At 41.7% G+C, this 19943-nt stretch overlaps 3 protein-coding genes across 3 annotated transcripts in view; all 3 read left to right on the top strand.

Moving 5' to 3' along the window:
• Nucleotides 1-19943, top strand: part of LOC113134014 (receptor-type tyrosine-protein phosphatase N2-like) — a 178509-nt gene that overhangs the window by 17071 nt on the left and 141495 nt on the right. Inside the window, exon 3 of the mRNA XM_026313186.1 lies at nucleotides 2894-3007. Coding sequence (XP_026168971.1) covers nucleotides 2894-3007 — 114 coding nt within the window. The remainder of the gene's footprint in view (nucleotides 1-2893; nucleotides 3008-19943) is intronic.
• LOC113134554 (tripartite motif-containing protein 16-like) lies at nucleotides 5010-6668 on the top strand. Its single transcript, XM_026313996.1, has one exon. It carries the CDS (start codon nucleotides 5010-5012, stop codon nucleotides 6666-6668), a length of 1659 nt encoding a protein of 552 aa, XP_026169781.1.
• Nucleotides 9375-10939, top strand: LOC113134571 (tripartite motif-containing protein 16-like). Its single transcript, XM_026314020.1, has 2 exons — nucleotides 9375-10612; nucleotides 10861-10939. The coding sequence occupies exons 1-2, from the start codon at nucleotides 9375-9377 to the stop codon at nucleotides 10937-10939; spliced, it is 1317 nt and encodes a 438-aa protein (XP_026169805.1).

Genomic DNA, 19943 nt, shown 5'->3' with positions numbered 1-19943 from the left:
GATTCTTAATTTGGGAAAAAGGGAGCACTGGTGTTTAATTGGGTATTAGGTTCAGCAGACTCACTGTGTTGTGCTTTCAGAAGCTTAATCAGGACGAAAAACACAGGCACAAATAAACACACTGTCTAATATCATGGTTCAGGTTTTCACATCAGCAGAGCAACATTAGCTTTGGCGACTGTTGTCTCGGGGAGAACGGATGCACTGACAAATGTTTGCTGAGGAACGGACTCATCTGTGTCACTCACTGTCAGAATAATTCAGTCTGACTCTTGGCCAAGATGTTTTAGCTCTAAATGGGTTTAAGTGTGAAGGATAATTCAGATGTAGGTGCTGGAAGAACAAACAAAAACATTTAGAACATTAGGACATTTGTTCAAAATTGAAACTTTGAAAACAAATCTGCAGTTTTATCTCAACCTTCCTCGTACTCCCACAATGCAACTCACTTCTTCACCTCATGTATAAACAAGAGAACATGCAGTTAGTGTCACATTTGGGAGCAGTTTCATCCTTAGCTGCCTGTTCAATGGAGCTTGATATTTGATTGAGATGACCACAGTGATGCAGCAGCTATTCATAGCCTGGAGCCCTATATGACACACACACACACACACACACACACGCACACACACATATGTGGTAACACACTTCAGACATTAACACACAATGTGGGCGCACATGGATTTTTCTTAAGTCTGAATTACCATTTGAAGAACACAGTAAAACATTTAAGAAACACTGAACTGAACTAAAGTACACTTTTGAGTTACTTGGTTGGTGATATTAACGTCCTGTTTGTGGCACATTAGTATATGTGAGGGGGCAAACTTTTCAAGATGGGTGGTGACCATGGTGGCCATTTGGAAGTCGGCCATCTTGGATCCAACTTTTTGTTTTTTCAATAGGAAGTTACGTTAAAGTTACGTTAAAACCAAGCACACCATTGTTTTTCTTGTGAAATTCCCAATAAGTTTGATGTGTCACATGACCCTCTTCCTATTGAAAAAACAAAAGTTGGATCCAAGATGGCTGACTTCCAAATGGCCACCATGGTCACCACCCATCTTTAAAAGTCTGCCCCCTCACATATACTAATGTGCCACAAACAGGACGTTAATATCACCAACCATTCCCATTTTATTAAGGTGCATCCATATAAATGGCCCACCCTGTATTTCAGATGCATTTAGTTGATCTTTTCGTCTGTTGCAATTCTGAATGAAGGATTCTTCTCGTACTACAGTATTTTTACTCTGTGTTAGTACTTGTGAAGTGAAAGCCAGTTATCATTACATTTGTTTGGTACCAGTGAAGTAAGAATGTAGTTCTGGTTGAAGCAGATGCTAAAAACATTGGGGGGATAAACATCCAGTTGAAGTTTGTTGAACATGGTTTACAGAAACATTATTTCTCCAAACATTGCACCCTCCATAACAACCTTGCACTAAACATGGTATACAACATGTATGTTCCTCATACTGGTACAATTACTTCTATATATGCTTTGCACTATTATTCATTATTATTGAGGCTGCAGGCAGATGTCATGTGACCTCTTTTCTGTTCAAAGAAAAAGGTAGTAAACAGGGCTGGAGGAGATTTGTTTGCCCAGATTCACAATCAGCAGGTTTTACAGTTTGATTTTTTAAAAGACATATCAGGGTCTAGAGACGAAACAGTGAGGAGCACAGGACCAACAAAGGGGGCTCAGGCAGCTCTTAGACAGGGGTATTGTAGGGAATGTACAGTAGAGGTTGCTGTGGACTTGGTCTAAATACATCACAAGTAGGATTAGGTTTATGATGGTGCAACCCATGATGTACTGCCATCTCCTCAAAATCTAAATAAATGAGTAGGTGAGGACCCAAAGGGGCAGCTGAACACAGTGACCCATCGTCTCATGGTGTAAAACAAGCCTGACTCAAGGGCGAAACACCTGGAGACATAACCAAGTGTGGAAGTGTCTACGAGCAGCCAATGAAAGTAAACACCTAGAAGTGAACCATAAGGATGAGAACAGTCAAGGAGGGATCCTGGTTGTTTGGGAGGGTGAAAAAGGAAGGAAACTTTGGTAATCTAGACAGGAAGTTTCCATAAGAATTTCCATTTCTTGTGATGTTCAAAGAAGAAAAAAATATATTTGATGCTTGTGAGCTCAGTTTATTAGTTTGAGAAGAGTTAGTGTGCACTTAGTTTGTCACTTAGTCTTCATGGTGGGAGTTCAACAGATATTTCTGTCCTTCCACTCATCTTCATTGACGCTCTCTGCACCCACAGCTTTGTTCTCTGAGACAGCCCCCCAGCAGCCCTTCCTCAGCACACAGTAATGCTGCTCAGTGTGTGGCTTTAAAAAGAAGTGTGGATGTGAAAAGTCACACTGTTCTGGGAATGATGTTCAGCAGATGTCATGTTATCAGTTCAGCCCAGCACTTGGACATTGGACGTTACACTGGGAATTGCTGCTGATGCAGTTGCTTTTGTTAAAGAACAACTGGTTTAACAACCTTTTACAACTTCAAGCAGTTACAGTTAATGTGTGGGTGCAAAAATGTCAACTCATAGAAAATGAGTATGTTTTGCATATTTGTTTGTACCTTTACACACACAAATGCTGATTTTGTCCATTTTGTCAAAACAGTCAGTTGAAATGTCATTTTGTTTAATGTTTCATCAGGAATTTTACTGTTTAAATGTGAAAAGAAATCCTGTAGTGATCACACTGTAAACTACATTAGCTACCACAACAATTTCTTTATTCCTGGTTGTATATGAAGATCAAAGTGACGTCATTTGGGGAAAAAAGCCTTTTATAGAAATTTCTTTCAATGCTAAAATATAAAAGTGAATTTGAATGTCGTCTTGAATTGTCTGTGTGTGTGTGTGTTGGCAGATGGCATGTTTGGGAGGTGTCACTCTGTTCCAGTGAAGGAGGTTTACACCTACGACGTCTCTCCGTCTGTAGTGCAACATTTCCGGATCCTTCTGGAGAAGCTCTCCAACAGAGGTGCCCATGCATGTACACACAAACACACACTGCTGCTGTTCAACACATTATGTGAAAACCAAAACAGTTTGATCCAAAGCATGTCAGAATAAGTGGATTTACCCTCATCGTGGACAAGACCAGGATGGAAAATTAAGTACATTTGTTTCAAACAGCAAATAAAAAGTGGTTTCACTGTTTTCTGAAATGAAATGAATTGCTGGTAAGTGCTGAGAGGGGCATTGAGTCTGTAAAAGTCTGTTATTTTTCTGACACACTGCAGCTTTGTGTTGTTTGATTAATGGGATATTTCTGTCAATCTGAATATCCCCCTTAAAGGTGCAGTGTGTAAAATGTGAAAGATTTAGCAGCATCTAGTGGTGAGATTGCAGAATGCAGCTTTCTGAGCACCGCTTACACCCCACCACCCATTTCCAGGCAGGATGGAGGATACGGTGGCCGTCACCATTAAAAGAAAATGTGATTCCCTGTCTAGAGCCAGTGTTTGTCCTTTCTGGGCTGCTGTAGAAACATAGTGGCACAACATGGCTGCCTCCATAAAAGGAGACCTGCTCCCTATGTAGATTTAAAAGGCTGATTTGGACATTAACAAAATTAAGCTCTTTCCAGGGATGACACACTAAAGCGTCACAGAAAGTCCTGGGACTTCATATTTTTCTCTTGACATGCAGCGTGAACTGTTTTCAGTAAATTCATGTGGCCTCAAGTCTGGTTCTGGAAACAACTCAAAGATATTTACAGGAAGCATCTGACCATAATAAAGGGTCTGATGGTCTGACTATTGTCTACTTTTTAATAGTTTTTTAAGGGGTCCTTGTTTTTTTTCCCTTTTTTAAACCATTTGTTCTCTGATTTGTAGTTTCCTCAGCAAAGTCGGCAGAATTGCAAAGAAATAATGAAGTTGTCATGAGCTTATAGTTAAAAAAAAAAAGTCTTAACCCTCTGAGGTCTGAGGGTGTTTTGGGGCCCTGGACAAGTTTTGACATGCCCTGACATTTGTGCTTTTTTCAGTTGCTTTTAAACATATTAATGGCTAAAGTCTGATAACACTGTAATCAGCACAAACTGGTCTACAATAATATGTGAGCAGCAAGTTTATACATGATTGTGTTTTTGAGAAAACAGCGTTTATGCATGGTTAGTGAAAAACTACAATTTTTGTGTCACTGAAATAAGACCATAAAACACAAACAGGATATTGGTTCACAAGAATTTTGAGAAATACATTTTGTAGTGTAAAGTGTTTGCTTCACAATGATGTGAATGTCATCTTGTTCACTCATTCACAGAAAACAACACAGTGATTTAAATTTTCTAAGACACTTTTTGTTTAGAAAGGGCATATGCAGGAAGGTGTGTCTCACCATGAATAATCATGTGATTTACCTGAGAAGAAAAAGACCTGCATCATTAGTCTTTCAGCAAATCTGGAGAAGGAATTACTGCAGCACAATACAGATCTAAACGTTTGTCATTTGAGTCGTGTTTTTCCTCTGAGGACAAAGTAAACTATTCATCGCAGTCTGGAACATACAAAACGCTTCTTCACCTGCATAACGCGCCATCATCCAAACGCGCAGAAAAAGTGAGTAAATTCTATGACAAAGTTTGACGTTTTATGTCATTTCTCAGGGGCGTGAACATATTTACCTGGTTCACCTCAGATTATTTCCAACGTGTTCGCACCAACGTGTACGTCGACCCCTGAGGGTTAAGTTAGAAATAGGTTTATAGCCTATAAACCCTTATCTTCAGTTATACACTGATAGCCATATCCGCCTTTTCCTGCCCTCAAATGCATTTATTTCTTTGCTCCCCGTCAGAGATCTGAGTTTAATGATTGGTGTAACCAGCTCTTGATGACATTGGGTACAAAGGCTAATAAGCGTCACTCACCATATCAGCAAGTGAACACGTAGAAAAAGAACTTGCAGTTTGAATGGGAACAAAAGACTTGTTTAGAAGTCAAACTATCAGCCGTTCATTGTCACTGAGAGGTAAAATGGCACAGAAAGAAGCTCAGCTGGACCAGGAAACAATTTCTTGTTCGATCTGTCTGGATCTACTGAAGGATCCGGTGGCTGTTCCCTGTGGACACAGCTACTGCATGACCTGTATTAAAAGATTCTGGGATCAAGAGGATGAGAAGAATATCTACAGCTGCCCTCAGTGTAGGCAGACCTTCACACCGAGACCTGTCCTGGTGAAAAACACTATGTTAGCAGATTTAGTAGACAAGCTGAAGAAGACTGGACTCCAAGCTGCTCCTGCTGATCACTGCTATGCTGGACCTGAAGGTGTGGCCTGTGATTTCTGCACTGGGAGAAAACTGAAAGCCCTCAAGTCCTGTCTGGTGTGTCTGGTGTCTTACTGTGAGAAACACCTCCAGCCTCATTATGATGTAGCTCAGTTAAAGAGACACAAGCTGGTGGAGCCCTGCAAGAAGCTCCAGGACAACATCTGCTCACGTCATGATGAGGTGATGAAGATGTTCTGCCGCACTGATCAGCAGTGTATCTGTTATCTCTGCCCTGTGGAGGAACATAAAGGCCACGACACAGTCTCAGCTGCAGCAGAAAGGACTGAGAGGCAGAGAGAGCGTGAGGGGACAATCCAGCAGAGAATCCAGGACAGAGAGAAAGATGTGAAGGTGCTTCAGCAGGAGCTGGAGGCCATCAATGGCTCTGCTGATAAAGCAGTGAAGGACAGTGAGAAGATCTTCACTGAGCTGATCTGTCTCCTGGAGAAAAGACGCTCTGATGTGAAGCAGCAGATCAGATCCCAGCAGGAAACTGAAGTGAGTCGAGTCAAAGAGCTTCAGGAGAAGCTGGAGCAGGAGATCACTGAGCTGAAGAGGAAAGACGCTGATCTGAAGCAGCTCTCACACACACAGGATCACATCCAGTTTCTACAGAACTACCCCTCAGTGTCAGCTCTCAGTGAACCTACAGACACATCCAGCATCAATATCCGTCCTCTGAGATACTTTGAGGACGTGACAGCAGCTGTGTCAGAGCTCAGAGATAAACTACAGGACATTCTGAGGGAGAAATGGACAAACATCTCACTGGCTCTGACTGAAGTGGATGTTTTACTGCCACAACCAGAGCCCAAGACCAGAGCTGGATTTGTACAATATTCACAGGAAATCACACTGGACCCAAACACAGCAAACACACGTCTGTTATTATCTAAAGGGAACAAAAAAGCAACATTGAGTCAACATCAGTCTTATTCCAGTCACTCAGACAGATTCACTGGATGGTGTCAGGTCCTGAGTAGAGAGAGTCTGACTGGACGTTGTTACTGGGAGGTGGAGTGGAGCGGGACAGGAGTTAATGTAGCAGTCGCATACAAGAATATCAGCAGAGCAGGGACCTCGAATGAATGTGGATTTGGATTCAATGACAAATCTTGGACATTATTTTGTCGACAAAACAGTTATTATTTTAGGCACAACAACATTGTCACTCCAGTGTCAGGTCCTCAGTCCTCCAGAGTAGGAGTGTACCTGGATCACAGAGCAGGTATTCTGTCCTTCTATAGTGTCTCTGAAACCATGACTCTCCTCCACAGAGTCCAGACCACATTCACTCAGCCTCTCTATGCTGGAGTCTGGCCTGGATATTCTAATGGAGACACTGCTGAGTTCTGTAGCTAAAGTTAATGATACAGAAGTTACTTAAAGTGCATTTTTTTAAAGCAGAGACACAAGTTCACCTAATCAGACAGGATGAGTGATAGTTTGAAATGTTTTCATGTTGATTTATTATGTTGGAGTTTCTTTAGGGGGAACTCTGTGTCTGTTTATCCATAGAGGATCTCACTGCTCATGATGGTTCTTTATCTGAACTGACACTTGTCCACATGAAAATCTGAACCTCTGTGCTCTAAATGTTTGAATATTTCTATTGATAGAACTTTTTGGATTTGAAATGTTTTTAACATTAAAATACTCATAAAACTTAAAACTCAATATTTTAATTATAATTAATGTAATAAAAACATTTAGACAATTTCATTAAATTTTATGCAGGAATGTGACTGTGTGCAAGTGATTCACTTTGTTTGTTTTCTCATCTACTGAATTTGTTGTTTGACAACAGTTAAAGTAAATTGCATTTTAAGGCTGAGGACACACCAGAGGATTTCATGTCTGATTTGACCCGTCCAGTGATCATGGCTCGACTCAAGGTTTGTCGTAACCGATTATCTGTCTAAAAGATTCCTCAAGTGTTTGGTGTCAACACAATTATTTTACTGCTCCTGATCAGGTCGGAGCCTCACACGTTTGATATTTATGCTTCCTGGTCGCCCCCAATAAATTACTCTTTCAGTTTTGATCGTACAGATAAAAGCAATATATCATTTGAATCTGTAAAAGGTCTAGATTTAGTTGGATACCCTCATAATAACAACAAAATGCTGTGCTTTTGTAAAATAAAGAAAGCCGACAGGGTGCACTCTCTGTCATCACTGTCTCTGTCATTTCTCTTCAGACACTTAAATAAAACAACCTGACTCAGTGAATAGTTGCCTTAAAGACATGAGAAATATATGGCTAGAAAGCTTGACATGTCTTCTTTTAAATGAAAAACAAATCATTACTTTTTATTTAATCCGTATGAACGTAAGGAGAAGTATGTTTTCTCCTGTTTCACCTCATTACAGCTAATGTGATCCCACCACACACTGAGCGCACTGTTCATATGGAAATAATCTGAGGTGAGCCAGGTAATTATGTGCACGCCCCTGAGAAATGACATAAAATGTCAAACTTCATCATAGAATTTACTTTTTCTGCGTGTTTGGATGATGGCACGTTACACGGGTGAAGAAGTGTGTCATATGTTCCAGACTGCGATGAATAGTTTACTTTGTCCTCAGAGGAAAAACACAACTCAAATGACAAATGTTTGCATTTGCATTGTATTGCACTAATTCTCTTTCAGCCACATTCCAGACTTAAAGGCTCATTAAGCAGCTCATTATGCAGGTCTTTGTTTTCTCAGGTAAATCACATGATTGTTCATGGTGAGACACACCTTCCTGCATATGTCTTTTTAAACAAAAAGTGTCTTAGAAAATTAAAATCAGTGTATTGTTTTCTGTGAATGACAAGATGACTTTCACATCATTGTGAAGCAAACACCTTTGGCTAAAAGATGCATTTCTCAAAATTCTTGTGAACCAATATCCTGTTTGTGTTTTATGGTCTTATTTCAGTGACACAAAAATTGTAGTTTTTCACTAACCATGCATAAAAGCTGTTTTTTCAAAAACACAATCATATATAAACTTGCTGCTCACATATTATTGTAGACCAGTTTGTGCTGATTACAGTGTTATCAGACTTTAGCCATTAATATGTTTAAAAGCAACTGAAAAAAGCACAAATGTCAGGGCATGTCAGAACTTGTCCAGGGCCCCAAAACACCCTCAGACCCCAGAGGGTTAAAGGTGCAGTGTGTAAAATGTGAAAGATTTAGCAGCATCTAGTGGTGAGATCACAGAATGCAGCCTTCTGAGCACCCCTTACACCCCAACACCCATTTCCAGGCAGGATGGAGGGTATGGTGGCCGTCACCATTAAAAGAAAATGTGATTCCCTGTCTAGAGCCAGTGTTTGTCCTTTCTGGGCTGCTGTAGAAAAAATGGTGGCACAACATGGCTGCCTCCGTAAAAGGATACCTACTCTCTATGTAGATTTAAAAGGCTTAATTGAACATTATCAATATGAAGCTCTTTCCAGTGATGACACACTAGAACTCCACAGAAAAGTCCTGGAACTTCATATTTTTCTCTTGACATGCAGCGTGAACTGTTTTCAGTTAATTCATGTGGCCTCAAGTCTGGTTCTAGAAACAACTCAAAGATATTTACAGGAAGCATCTGACCATAATAAAGGGTCTGATGGTCTGACTATTGTCTACTTTTTAATAGTTTTTTTAGGGTTCCCTGTTTTTTTTCCTTTTTTTAACCATTTGTTCTCTGATTTGTAGTTTCCTCAGCAAAGTCGGCAGAATTGCAAAGAAATAATGAAGTTGTCATGAGCTTATAGTTAAAAAAAAAAGTCAAGTTAGAAACGGTTATAGTCTATAAACCCTTGTCTTGAATTATACACTGATAACCATTTCCGCCTTTTCCCGCCCTCACATGCATTTATTTCTTTGCTCCCCGTCAGAGATCTGAGTTTGATGATTGGTGTAACCAACTCTTGGTGACATTGAGTACAAGGGCAAATAAAATCTCACTCACCATATCAGCAAGTGAACACATAGATAAAGAACTTAGTGCTGTTTGAATAGGAACAAAAGACTTGTGTAGAAGTCAAACTACCAGGCATTCATTGTCACTGAGAGGTAAAATGGCACAGAAAGGAGCTCAGCTGGACCAGGAAACAATTTCTTGTTCAATCTGTCTGGATCTATTGAAGGATCCGGTGACTGTTCCCTGTGGACACAGCTACTGCATGACCTGTATTAAAACTCACTGGGATGAAGAGGATGAGAAGAATTTCTACAGCTGCCCTCAGTGTAGGGAGACCTTGACAGCGAGGCCTGTCCTGGTGAAAAACACCATGTTAGCAGCTTTAGTGGACAAGCTGAAGAAGACTGGACTCCAAGCTGCTCCTGTTGATCACTGCTATGCTGGACCTGAAGATGTGGCCTGTGATGTCTGCACTGGGAGAAAACTGAAAGCCCTCAAGTCCTGTCTGGTGTGTCTGGTGTCTTACTGTGAGAAACACCTCCAGCCTCATTATGATGTAGCTCAGTTAAAGAGACACAAGCTGGTGGAGCCCTGCAAGAAGCTCCAGGACAACATCTGCTCTCGTCATGATGAGGTGATGAAGATGTTCTGCCGCACTGATCAGCAGTGTATCTGTTATCTCTGCTCTGTGGACAAACATAAAGGCCACAACACAGTCTCAGCTGCAGCAGAAAGGACTGAGAGGCAGAGAGAGCTCGAGGGGAGTCGACAGAAAATCCAGCAGAGAATCCAGGACAGAGAGAAAGATGTGAAGGTGCTTCAGCAGCAGCTGGAGACCATCAATGGCTCTGCTGATAAAGCAGTGAAGAACAGTGAGAAGATCTTCACTGAGCTGATCAGTCTCCTGGAGAAAAGACGCTCTGATGTGAAGCAGCAGATCAGATCCCAGCAGGAAACTGAAGTGAGTCCAGTCAAAGAGCTTCAGAAGAAGCTGGAGCAGGAGATCACTGAGCTGAAGAGGAAAGACGCTGATCTGAAGCAGCTCTCACACACACAGGATCACACCCAGTTTCTACAGAACTATCCCTCAGTGTCAGCTCTCAGTGAACCTACAGACTCATCCAGCATCAATATCCGTCCTCTGAGATACTTTGAGGACGTGACAGCAGCTGTGTCAGAGCTCAGAGATAAAGTACAGGACATTCTGAGGGAGAAATGGACAAACATCTCACTGGCTCTGACTGAAGTGGATGTTTTACTGTCACAACCAGAGCCCAAGACCAGAGCTGGATTCTTACAATATTCACAGGAAATCACACTGGATCCAAACACAGCACACACACGTCTATTATTATCTAAAGGGAACAGAAAAGCGAAATTAATAAGACAACAACAGTCTTATTCCAGTCACCCAGACAGATTCACTGGATGGTGTCAGGTCCTGAGTAGAGAGAGTCTGACTGGACGTTGTTACTGGGAGGTGGAGTGGAGCGGGACAGGAGTTTTTGTAGCAGTCACATACAAGAATATCAGCAGAGCAGGGAGGTCGAATGAATGTGGATTTGGATTCAATGACAAATCTTGGACATTATTTTGTCAACAAAACAGTTATTATTTTAGGCACAACAACATTGTCACTCCAGTGTCAGGTCCTCAGTCCTCCAGAGTAGGAGTGTACCTGGATCACAGAGCAGGTATTCTGTCCTTCTACAGCGTCTCTGAAAACATGAGTCTCCTCCACAGAGTCCAGACCACATTCACTCAGCCTCTCTATGCTGGACTCTGGTTTCCTTATTCTAATGGAGACACTGCTGAGTTCTGTAGCTAAAGTTAATGATACAGAAGTTACTTAAAGTGCATTTTTTTAAAGCAGAGACACAAGTTCACCTAATCAGACAGGATGATTGATAGTTTGAAATGTTTTCATGTTGATTTATTATGTTGGAGTTTCTTTAGGGGGAACTCTGTGTCTGTTTATCCATAGAGGATCTCACTGCTCATGATGGGTCTTTATCTGAACTGACATTTGTCCACATGAAAATCTGAACCTCTGTGCTCTAAATGTTTGAATATTTCTATTGATAGAACTTTTTGGATTTGAAATGTTTTTAACATTAAAATACTCATAAAACTTAAAACTCTATATTTTAATTCTAATTAATGTCATAAAAACATTCAGACAATTATTTCATTAAATTTTATGCAGGAATGTGATTGTGTGCAAGTGATTCACTTTTTTTGTTTTCTCATCTACTGAATTTGTGTTTGACTGAACAGTTGAAGTTTTATTCCACTTAGTATTTTTTAATATTTTTAGTTTCTCATGTATCTTACGTCTTTGCTACTTCTGACACTGGTGTGTACTTGTACTTTGTTGTTGCAACAAGGCAATTTCCCCATTGTGGGACAAATAAAGGTTTCTTATCTTATCTTAAGTAAATTGCATTTTAAGGCTGAGGACACACCAGAGGATTTCATGCCTGGTCTGACCCGTCCAGTGATCGTGGTCCGACTCCAGGTTTGTCGTGACCGATTATCTGTCTAAACAATCCTCAAGTGTTTGGTGTCAACACGATTATTTTACTGCTCCTGATCAGGTCGGAGCCTCACACGTTTGATATTTATGCTTCCTGTTCGCCCTCAATAGCCAATGAGAGTAAGCAGCCTGGATGATGTCACCAACCGAATGTTGTGTAGCTTTACATCACACCAACATGTCAGCAAATCAAAACAAAATCCACCCCAAAATTGGCATTAATATACATTAACCCTCTGGGGTTGACGAACACGTCGGGGCGTTTTATGGCATCTTCTCCTCGTAACGTTGAAACGAACTTAAATTACTCTTTCAGTATTGATCGTACAGATAAAAGCAATATATCATTCGAATCTGTAAAAGGTCTAGTTTTATGTGTATACATTCATAATAACAAAACGCTGTGCTTTTGTAAAATAAAGAAAGCAGACAAGGTGCACTCTCTGTCCCTGTCATCTCTCTTCAGACACGTACAGCGGGGAAAATAAGTATTTGACACATCAGCATTTTTATCAGTAGGGGGATTTCTAAGTGGGCTATTGACACACAATTTCCACCAGATGTAGCCATCAAGCCAAATATTGAATTCATACAAAGAAATCAGAACATTTAAGTATACAAGTTGAGTCATAATAAATAAAGTGAAATGACACAGGGAATAAGTATTGAACACACTTTATTTAATACTTTGTAGAAAAGCTTTTGTTGGTGATTACAGCTTCTAGACGCCTCTTGTATGGAGAGACCAGTCGTCTGCATTGCTCAGGAGTGATTCTGGCCCATTCTTCCACACAAATGGTCTTTAAATCTTGAAGGTTCCTTGGGCCTCTTTTATGAACTTTGATCTTCAGTTCTCTCCACAGATTTTCTATGGGATTTAGGTCAGGTGATTGACTGGGCCATTCAAGCAACTTGATTTTCTTTCTTTGAAACCACTTCATTGTTTCCTTGGCCTTGTATTTGGGATCATTGTCTTGCTGAAATGTCCACCCTCTTTTCATTTTCAGCTTTCTGGTAGATGGCAGCAGATTTTTATCCAGAATGTCCCGGTACATTTCTCCATTCATCCTGCCTACAATAATATGAATTCTGCCAGTACCCCTTGCTGAAAAGCAGCCCCAAACCATGATGCTTCCACCCCCAAACTTAACTGTTGGTATGGTGTTCTTGGGGTAGTGGGCAGTGCCATTTCTTCTCCAAACATGGTGTGTAGAATGACTGCCAAAAAGTTCAATTTTGCTTTCATCTGACCACACTATAGTCTCCCAATAATCCACAGGCTTCTCCAAATGCTCTTTCGCAAACTTTAACCGAGCCTCAACATGCTTTTTGTTCAGCAGTGGAGTCTTACGTGGTGAGCGTGCATGGATGCCATGGCGGTTCAGTGCATTGCTTATAGTTTTCTTTGAAACAACAGTACCTGCTGATGCAAGGTCTTCCTGAAGTTCTGCCCGAGTGGTTCTTGGGTCTTGGAGAACTCTCCTGATTATTCTTTGGACTGCTCGGACAGGGATCTTACGTGGAGCACCTGATCGTGGCCGGTTTATGGTGAACTGATGCTCTTTCCATTTCCGGATAATGGCCCCCACAGTGCTCACAGGAACATTCAGCATTCTGGAAATGCGCCTATAACCATTCCCATCAAAATGCTTTTCAACGATAAGATTACGAAGATCTTGAGAGAGTTCTTTGCTTTTACCCATCATGAAGTCTTTCCTGTGTGCCTCCTGGGTAATGAGAAGCCTTTATAGGCCATCAATTAGGACTAAAGCAGCTGATATCAATTAGTAATGATAGGGGGCAGGGTTTCTTTCTCAATACTGACTGATTTCAGGTGATCTCCTGGCTTTCTATGCCATTTTGCACCTTCTTATCTTCATGTGTTCAATACTTATTCCCTGTGTCATTTCACTTTATTTATTATGACTCAACTTGTATACTTAAATGTTCTGATTTCTTTGTATGAATTCAATATTTGGCTTGAAGGCTACATCTGGTGGAAATTGTGTGTCAATAGCCCACTTAGAAATCCCCTTACTGATAAAAATCCTGATGCGTCAAATACTTATTTTCCCCGATGTAAATAAAACAATCTGACTCTCAGTGAATAGTTGCCTTAAAGGCATGAGAAATATATGTATAGAAAGCTTGAAATGTCTTCTTTTAAATGAAACAATTCAAGTTGAAAACAAATCATCACTTTTTATTTAATCTGTATGAACGTAAGGAGAAGTATGTTTTCTCCTGTCTCACCTCATTACAGCTAATGTAATTCCACCACACACTGAGCGCACTGTTTATATGGAAATAATCTGAGGTGAGCCAGGTAGTTCAATTCAATTCAATTTTATTTGTATAGTGCCAAATCACAATACAAATCATCTCAAGGCACTTGAAAGGCACAAAAAAAAACAACAAATCCCTTATGGCAACAGTGGAGAGGAAAAACTCCCTTTAACGGAAGATAAAACCTCCAGCAGAACCGGGCTCAGTTTGGGCGGCCATCTGCCTCGACCAGTTGGGGTGAGTGGATAGAGCAGAGCTGAAGAGGAAAGACGCTGATCTGAAGCAGCTCTCACACACACAGGATCACACCCAGTTTCTACAGAACTACCCCTCAGTGTCAGCTCTCAGTGAACCTACAGACTCATCCAGCATCAATATCCGTCCTCTGAGATACTTTGAGGACGTGACAGCAGCTGTGTCAGAGCTCAGAGATAAACTACAGGACATTCTGAGGGAGAAATGGACAAACATCTCACTGGCTCTGACTGAAATGGATGTTTTACTGCCACAAACAGAGCCCAAGACCAGAGCTGGATTCTTACAATATTCACAGGAAATCACACTGGACCCAAACACAGCAAACACACGTCTGTTATTATCTGAGGGAAATAGAAAAGCAACAGTAATGAGTCAACAACAGTCTTATTCCAGTCACCCAGACAGATTCACTGGATGGTGTCAGGTCCTGAGTAGAGAGAGTCTACAACTGGACGTTGTTACTGGGAGGTGGAGTGGAGGACTTAATGTAGCAGTCACATACAAGAATATCAGCAGAGCAGGGAGGTCGAATGAATGTGGATTTGGACTCAATAATCTTGGGCAATATATTGTCAGCAAAACAGTTATAATTTCAGGCACAACAGTATCAGAACTCCAGTGTCAGGTCCTCAGTCCTCCAGAGTAGGAGTGAACCTGGATCCCAGAGAAGGTATTCTGTCCTTCTATAGTGTCTCTGAAACCATGAGTCTCCTCTACATAGTCCAGACCACATTCACTTAGCCTTTCTAAGCTGGACTTCAACTTGGGTATTCCTATAATGAGACTGCTGAGTTTTGTAGACAGTAAACATTTTCAAGGGGCAGTAGTTTTTGTCTGTTAGTTCAGCTGGTTTTCTGTAGGTGACAGTCACTACTCCATCAGTGTGGCTGTTGATACAAAACCAAAAATTATATAAGATGACTTAATTAGGCCCGAGCCCCCACCGAAGGTGAAAGCAAGGGACTATTATAATCGCTCAGTGAGCCAGGAGTGCAAAACTGTGAGGGGACCCCCCAGGTAGCATGGGGTACTGACCCACATCCCACGATGAAGTGGGGATGCGCAAGACCTTTCCGAAAAAGTATATAGTATGATTGACAGGTGGCCGTGGGCCTGCAAATCATTAGGAGTATTATTATTCTTTTTTTTTTTTTTCTTCTGCGCTTTGAACTCAAATTTGACCCCCTGAACATATTCGACAACTCGTGAAAATTGCGTTTTTTAAAGATTTCATACATGGCCTCAAAACAATGGCTCTACAGCGCCCCCCAGGAAAAGTAAAAATACATTGGGCCTATGGGAGACCGACTGACATTTTTTTTATCGCACACTCACCAAACTTGGTATGCCTCTTCTTCCTTTTGGGACAAGTAAAAAAGCTTATCATGTTGAGGTTGTACGACCAACAGGAAGTCCACCAGTTTGAATTTAATCTAAAGGTCTTCCGTTTTTTCTCACCTGTTATCCTTTCGAACTTGTTCTAGGGCTTTTGACTGATTGAGCTCAATCTTGGTTAGCATCACCTAGTCCTAGACACATGGGGCTGCAAAAGTTATCCAAATTTTTTTTCTCACATTCACGGTTTTCGATTGACATTTTTTGGCTCATTAACAACTTTTCAACTTCTGATAACTCACACACGCATTGTCGGATTTGAATCAGACCAGTTGATGAATTGTAGTCCCTGCTGCCCTGAACCCATTTCATTAAACCAAATCAAAATAGGCCCGATAGCGCCCCCTCTATAACGATTTGAAAAATGCCATTTACACCAAAACATTTATTTTGTCAGAACTGTACCAAATTTGGCACAGACATACTTTAGGGCATCCTCATCAATAAAGCCAATCAGACCCATACTCATGTACTCAGGGAGGCTGTCCATTTGGGGAGGGTGGTCAATTAACTAAAGGGAGATCTCCTCAAGGGGGGACGGTCTACTGGGGGGGGGGTTGGTCCGTTTGGGGGTGGGGTTGGTCGGGGGGGTTTAACGTAACATATACATATAATGTTGAAGCTATTAATTAAATTATAATGGGTGCATGCATTCAATCATCAGTATGAGCCACCCAGCAGTGGTGATGTGTGTACGATCTCTCAATTTCAATTTCTATAGTCTGATTAAATGATCAGTCTTTTCTTCCTGACACAAGTGCTGTGTTTGTACCTTACCAGCAGAGGGAAGCAGAGACTTGTATAACAGCCCATTGGGCAGCTGGGAGAATTTCATCTACTTTCATCATGCACTTTTGTTTTAAACGACAGGACATGGACTGCTCAGGGAAAAGCAGCCTGTTGCTCTCAGGATTTTAGCCTTTCATGCCTGCAACCACTCATAAAAAAAAAGTCCAACACTTATTTTGTAAGAGTTGTCTCTCTCAGTCCACCAGCTGTCTGATTTGGTGCACTTCCTCCCTCCCTGTGCAAAACCTCCCTGCTTGTCTGGTTAAATTCACTCAGCAGCAGAGCTGGAGAAATGTTCTGATTTCACACAGAGGCGATGAGTTTGGAGGCATTTCTCCGGCGCCTTGAAGTGAATTATGCAAATGAGATGTTTAGCCCCAGTGGTTTGTAGAAGCCATTAGGGAGGACAAAACTCTAAAGACGCTGATGCATCTGCATCTCAGGTCCTGCCAGTTCACTGAAATCAGAACACAACGCAAAAAATAACAGCCAGGTCTATCCTTTTCTTCTGTCCTGTTTTGAAGACAACGCTCTTTATCTCAAAGATATGGTCACCCACTGGGTACTGATGTTAGCTGCACAACATTACATGAGGATGACGATGATGTCTGGGTAAGTCCCAGTTCCTCACTTGCATCTCTTCCTTGTGTCTTAGATGCAAGGACAGAGGAGCCGGTAAACATGTTTTAAGGGATGTCCTTGATGTGAAACGTCCAATCACGAAGTGATTTCTAATAAATGGATGTCAATCTGTGACAAACTGTGAAGGATACACTGTTGTATCCTCAGCTGTAGCTCCCCCGCGCTTCTCAGAGCAGAAATACGAGTTCTGGGACGTCGTGGTGGACCAGGACGACTTCCAGGTCGCCCCCTTTGAACAAGGGAACTAAGATTCAGCCTCAGTCTGTCCATGTGAAGCTGAGTGTGTCCTGTCTTTATGCTAAGATAAGCTGTCTCCTGTCTCCAGCTTCATATTAATACAAACCTGATGAGACTTTAATTCATCTTTTTATTCTTTGCAAGAAAGCAAATAAGCAGGTTTTCCAAAACGTCGACCTGTTGCTTTAAGCACAAACAGGTAAAGTTTCAGTTTGCACAGTTAGAAGACGAGTAGTTTGGACCTTTGTGCATCACAGCGTCATTCTTAGTCTATTCATGTCTAAAGTCTGATCACATTGTGATCCAAGACAGAAAGAGCAGGCACAGGTCTGTGAAACCACTGGGAGTCAGTGCACCTGAAATGTTGGTGATAGCTGTGCACACAAATGAGCAGAAGCCTGGAAACTGGTTCAGGATGTCAGCTCTAGTCTGCTCTAGTCCTCCTCTTCTACAAAATATCCCCACACCCTTTGCCTTATGGAGGTTACTGTCATCACTCCCACTCCCAGCTGTGAGTCCAGAGTCCACTGATGAATCTTTAGGTTATTATTTAAATGTATAGAAATGTAAAACCTTTTGCTTTCCTCATTTGCCCTGTGTACTGTGAAGACTTCCCTTTGCCAGTGTTGTTTGTCTTTGCTAATCTGGAGTTTGTTTCTAATTGTCTTACTGCTCGTGTTGGTCCTCTAAAACCTCTTAGTCTCTGTGATCCCAAGTCATAGCAAAAACTTGGTTATTGATATTATAAATCAGGAATGACAGCCAGAGCTCCAAAATGTCACCTCGGATGCAATAACAGTTATTCTTTACCACATCTGATGCCTCTCTCTCTCTCTCTCTCTCTCTCTCTCTCTGATGGCTTATGGTTTTCAGACAGCTGTTGCTGCACTTGTGTTCACCCGGCTCCATCCGCCCACACACACACACACACACACACACAGGAGAGAGAGTGGACCTTCCTCCCACTCACTGCACACTAAAGGGCCTGCAGATGTGAAGCCCATTTTGAAGCTTCCTCACCAAGGTCGGAGCTGCTGTTTGTCTCCAGTGTGTATTTCCACACTGAAGACCTGCTTGACCTTTCTCTAGCACCTTTCTATTGTGGAGGTTTTCAAAAACCATTTTTAAAATGGTCTGAGCACAAATAATTTAAAGGCACCTCCACTATGGAGGAGGTGGCAGCGATTCACAGACTCATCCCATAATTGGACAAAACAGTCATGACTCAGGATTCATTTATTCACAGGTGGGTGTATATGGGGCAGATGGAAACTACTGTCTCAAAGAGGGTCCTTTTGACTCTAGATGTGCTCCTGGTCTTTCTACATCACTACATGTGATCTGCCATTAGCGGCTGAGTTAGCCTTGAGCTGCTGTCTCTAGAGATCTGGTGACTGTGTGGAAAAAGTAGAACAGAAAACTACTGTATCTGGAAAATAAAATGTCCTTGAACATCCTTGTACTTTTGGCTGTGGAGTTGAAGCTCATTTGCTGTAGCTCCTGCTGGCTCTGAAAACATCTTCATCTCTTTTGCACCACAGAGTCTCTTTGAGTCAGCTATTTCAATCTGAGGCATCTCACTCAAAATGCCCTTTGCCTCCTCTGGCCGCCAGCGTCCTGCACACATTTCTGAGTTCACGTTGGCCTGTGAGAAGCATAGAGTCAGTCTGAATATCCTGGCAGGGGCTCCAACGTTTATTAACCTGTCGTGTCAGATGCCGTCTGTTCACCCGCCACTAACGCCCGTTTTTTCAGCAACCACGGCTGCCATTAAAGGCTCCGTTTTATGGCTCTTTGATGGTGAAAGCTGGCCTGACACGCTGTGCAGCTGTTAAAGAGAGGCTTGTGCCCGATTCGCGGCAGTTGGGGTCGTAATTCATTTTGCAGGGGTCTAAAGAAGGTGTCCGGGAGCTGAAATGTTCTTTAACGAGTCGAGCTGATTTAATTAGATTCACTGCTGATCAAGGCAGAAGTGTAGATTCGGTTGTTCTAAAATGTGTTATTGTTGGCTGACCATCAGCAGTCTAATGAGAAATCAGCAGTGGCTGTGTTTTGTCGTACCAGCTGAGCAGCACACACTGAAAACGGCTGGTCGTTCTGGGTTGCTTCTCTCAGAACTGAAATGTCACAGACTGTGGAATAGCTCACTTAATCTGTTCTGTTGTTTTTATTAGGAAAGGCAGTTTCAGAACATTCTGCCTGTAATTTAGACATTTATATAGGGACTATCTAGGCTGTTAAGACTTCCAGGTACCTGACTGCCAGTTTCTGAGTAGATTTGAATCACTTATACTGTTCCTTATATAAAATTGTTGAGACCCAAATAAATAATAACTACAATGTATGAAATGATCATGTAGAAACATGTGTTAGATGGGTTACTGGCAGGTGCACCCTCACTTTAACTCACTGGGCTTATTTTTTTCTGCTCTCAAAGCTTCTTTTTTGGCTTCAGCTGCTTCCAGAGACCAAACTGTAAAAAGTCAGTTTACCTGTTCAGCAGCAAACAGCACACTGACCCAGTTAGAGACGAGCTGTCGAACATTTGGCAGCTACTTCAGGTAGCAGCTCAGCCAGATCATT

This window comes from Mastacembelus armatus, chromosome 17, assembly GCF_900324485.2.
Source record: "Mastacembelus armatus chromosome 17, fMasArm1.2, whole genome shotgun sequence".
Lineage (NCBI taxonomy): Eukaryota > Metazoa > Chordata > Actinopteri > Synbranchiformes > Mastacembelidae > Mastacembelus > Mastacembelus armatus.
Note: the sequence above shows the minus strand (reverse complement) of the source record. Positions and strands in the feature narration are given on the sequence as shown.

Excerpts from the sequence above, each read along its gene's own strand:
- LOC113134571 (XM_026314020.1), top strand. The coding sequence starts at position 9,375 with ATGGCACAGAAAGGAGCTCAGCTGGACCAGGAAACAATTTCTTGTTCA. Across the intron at positions 10,613-10,860 it reads AAATTAATAAGACAACAACA|TGTCAGGTCCTCAGTCCTCC; the intron begins GTCTTATTCCAG and ends TTGTCACTCCAG.
- LOC113134554 (XM_026313996.1), top strand. The coding sequence starts at position 5,010 with ATGGCACAGAAAGAAGCTCAGCTGGACCAGGAAACAATTTCTTGTTCG.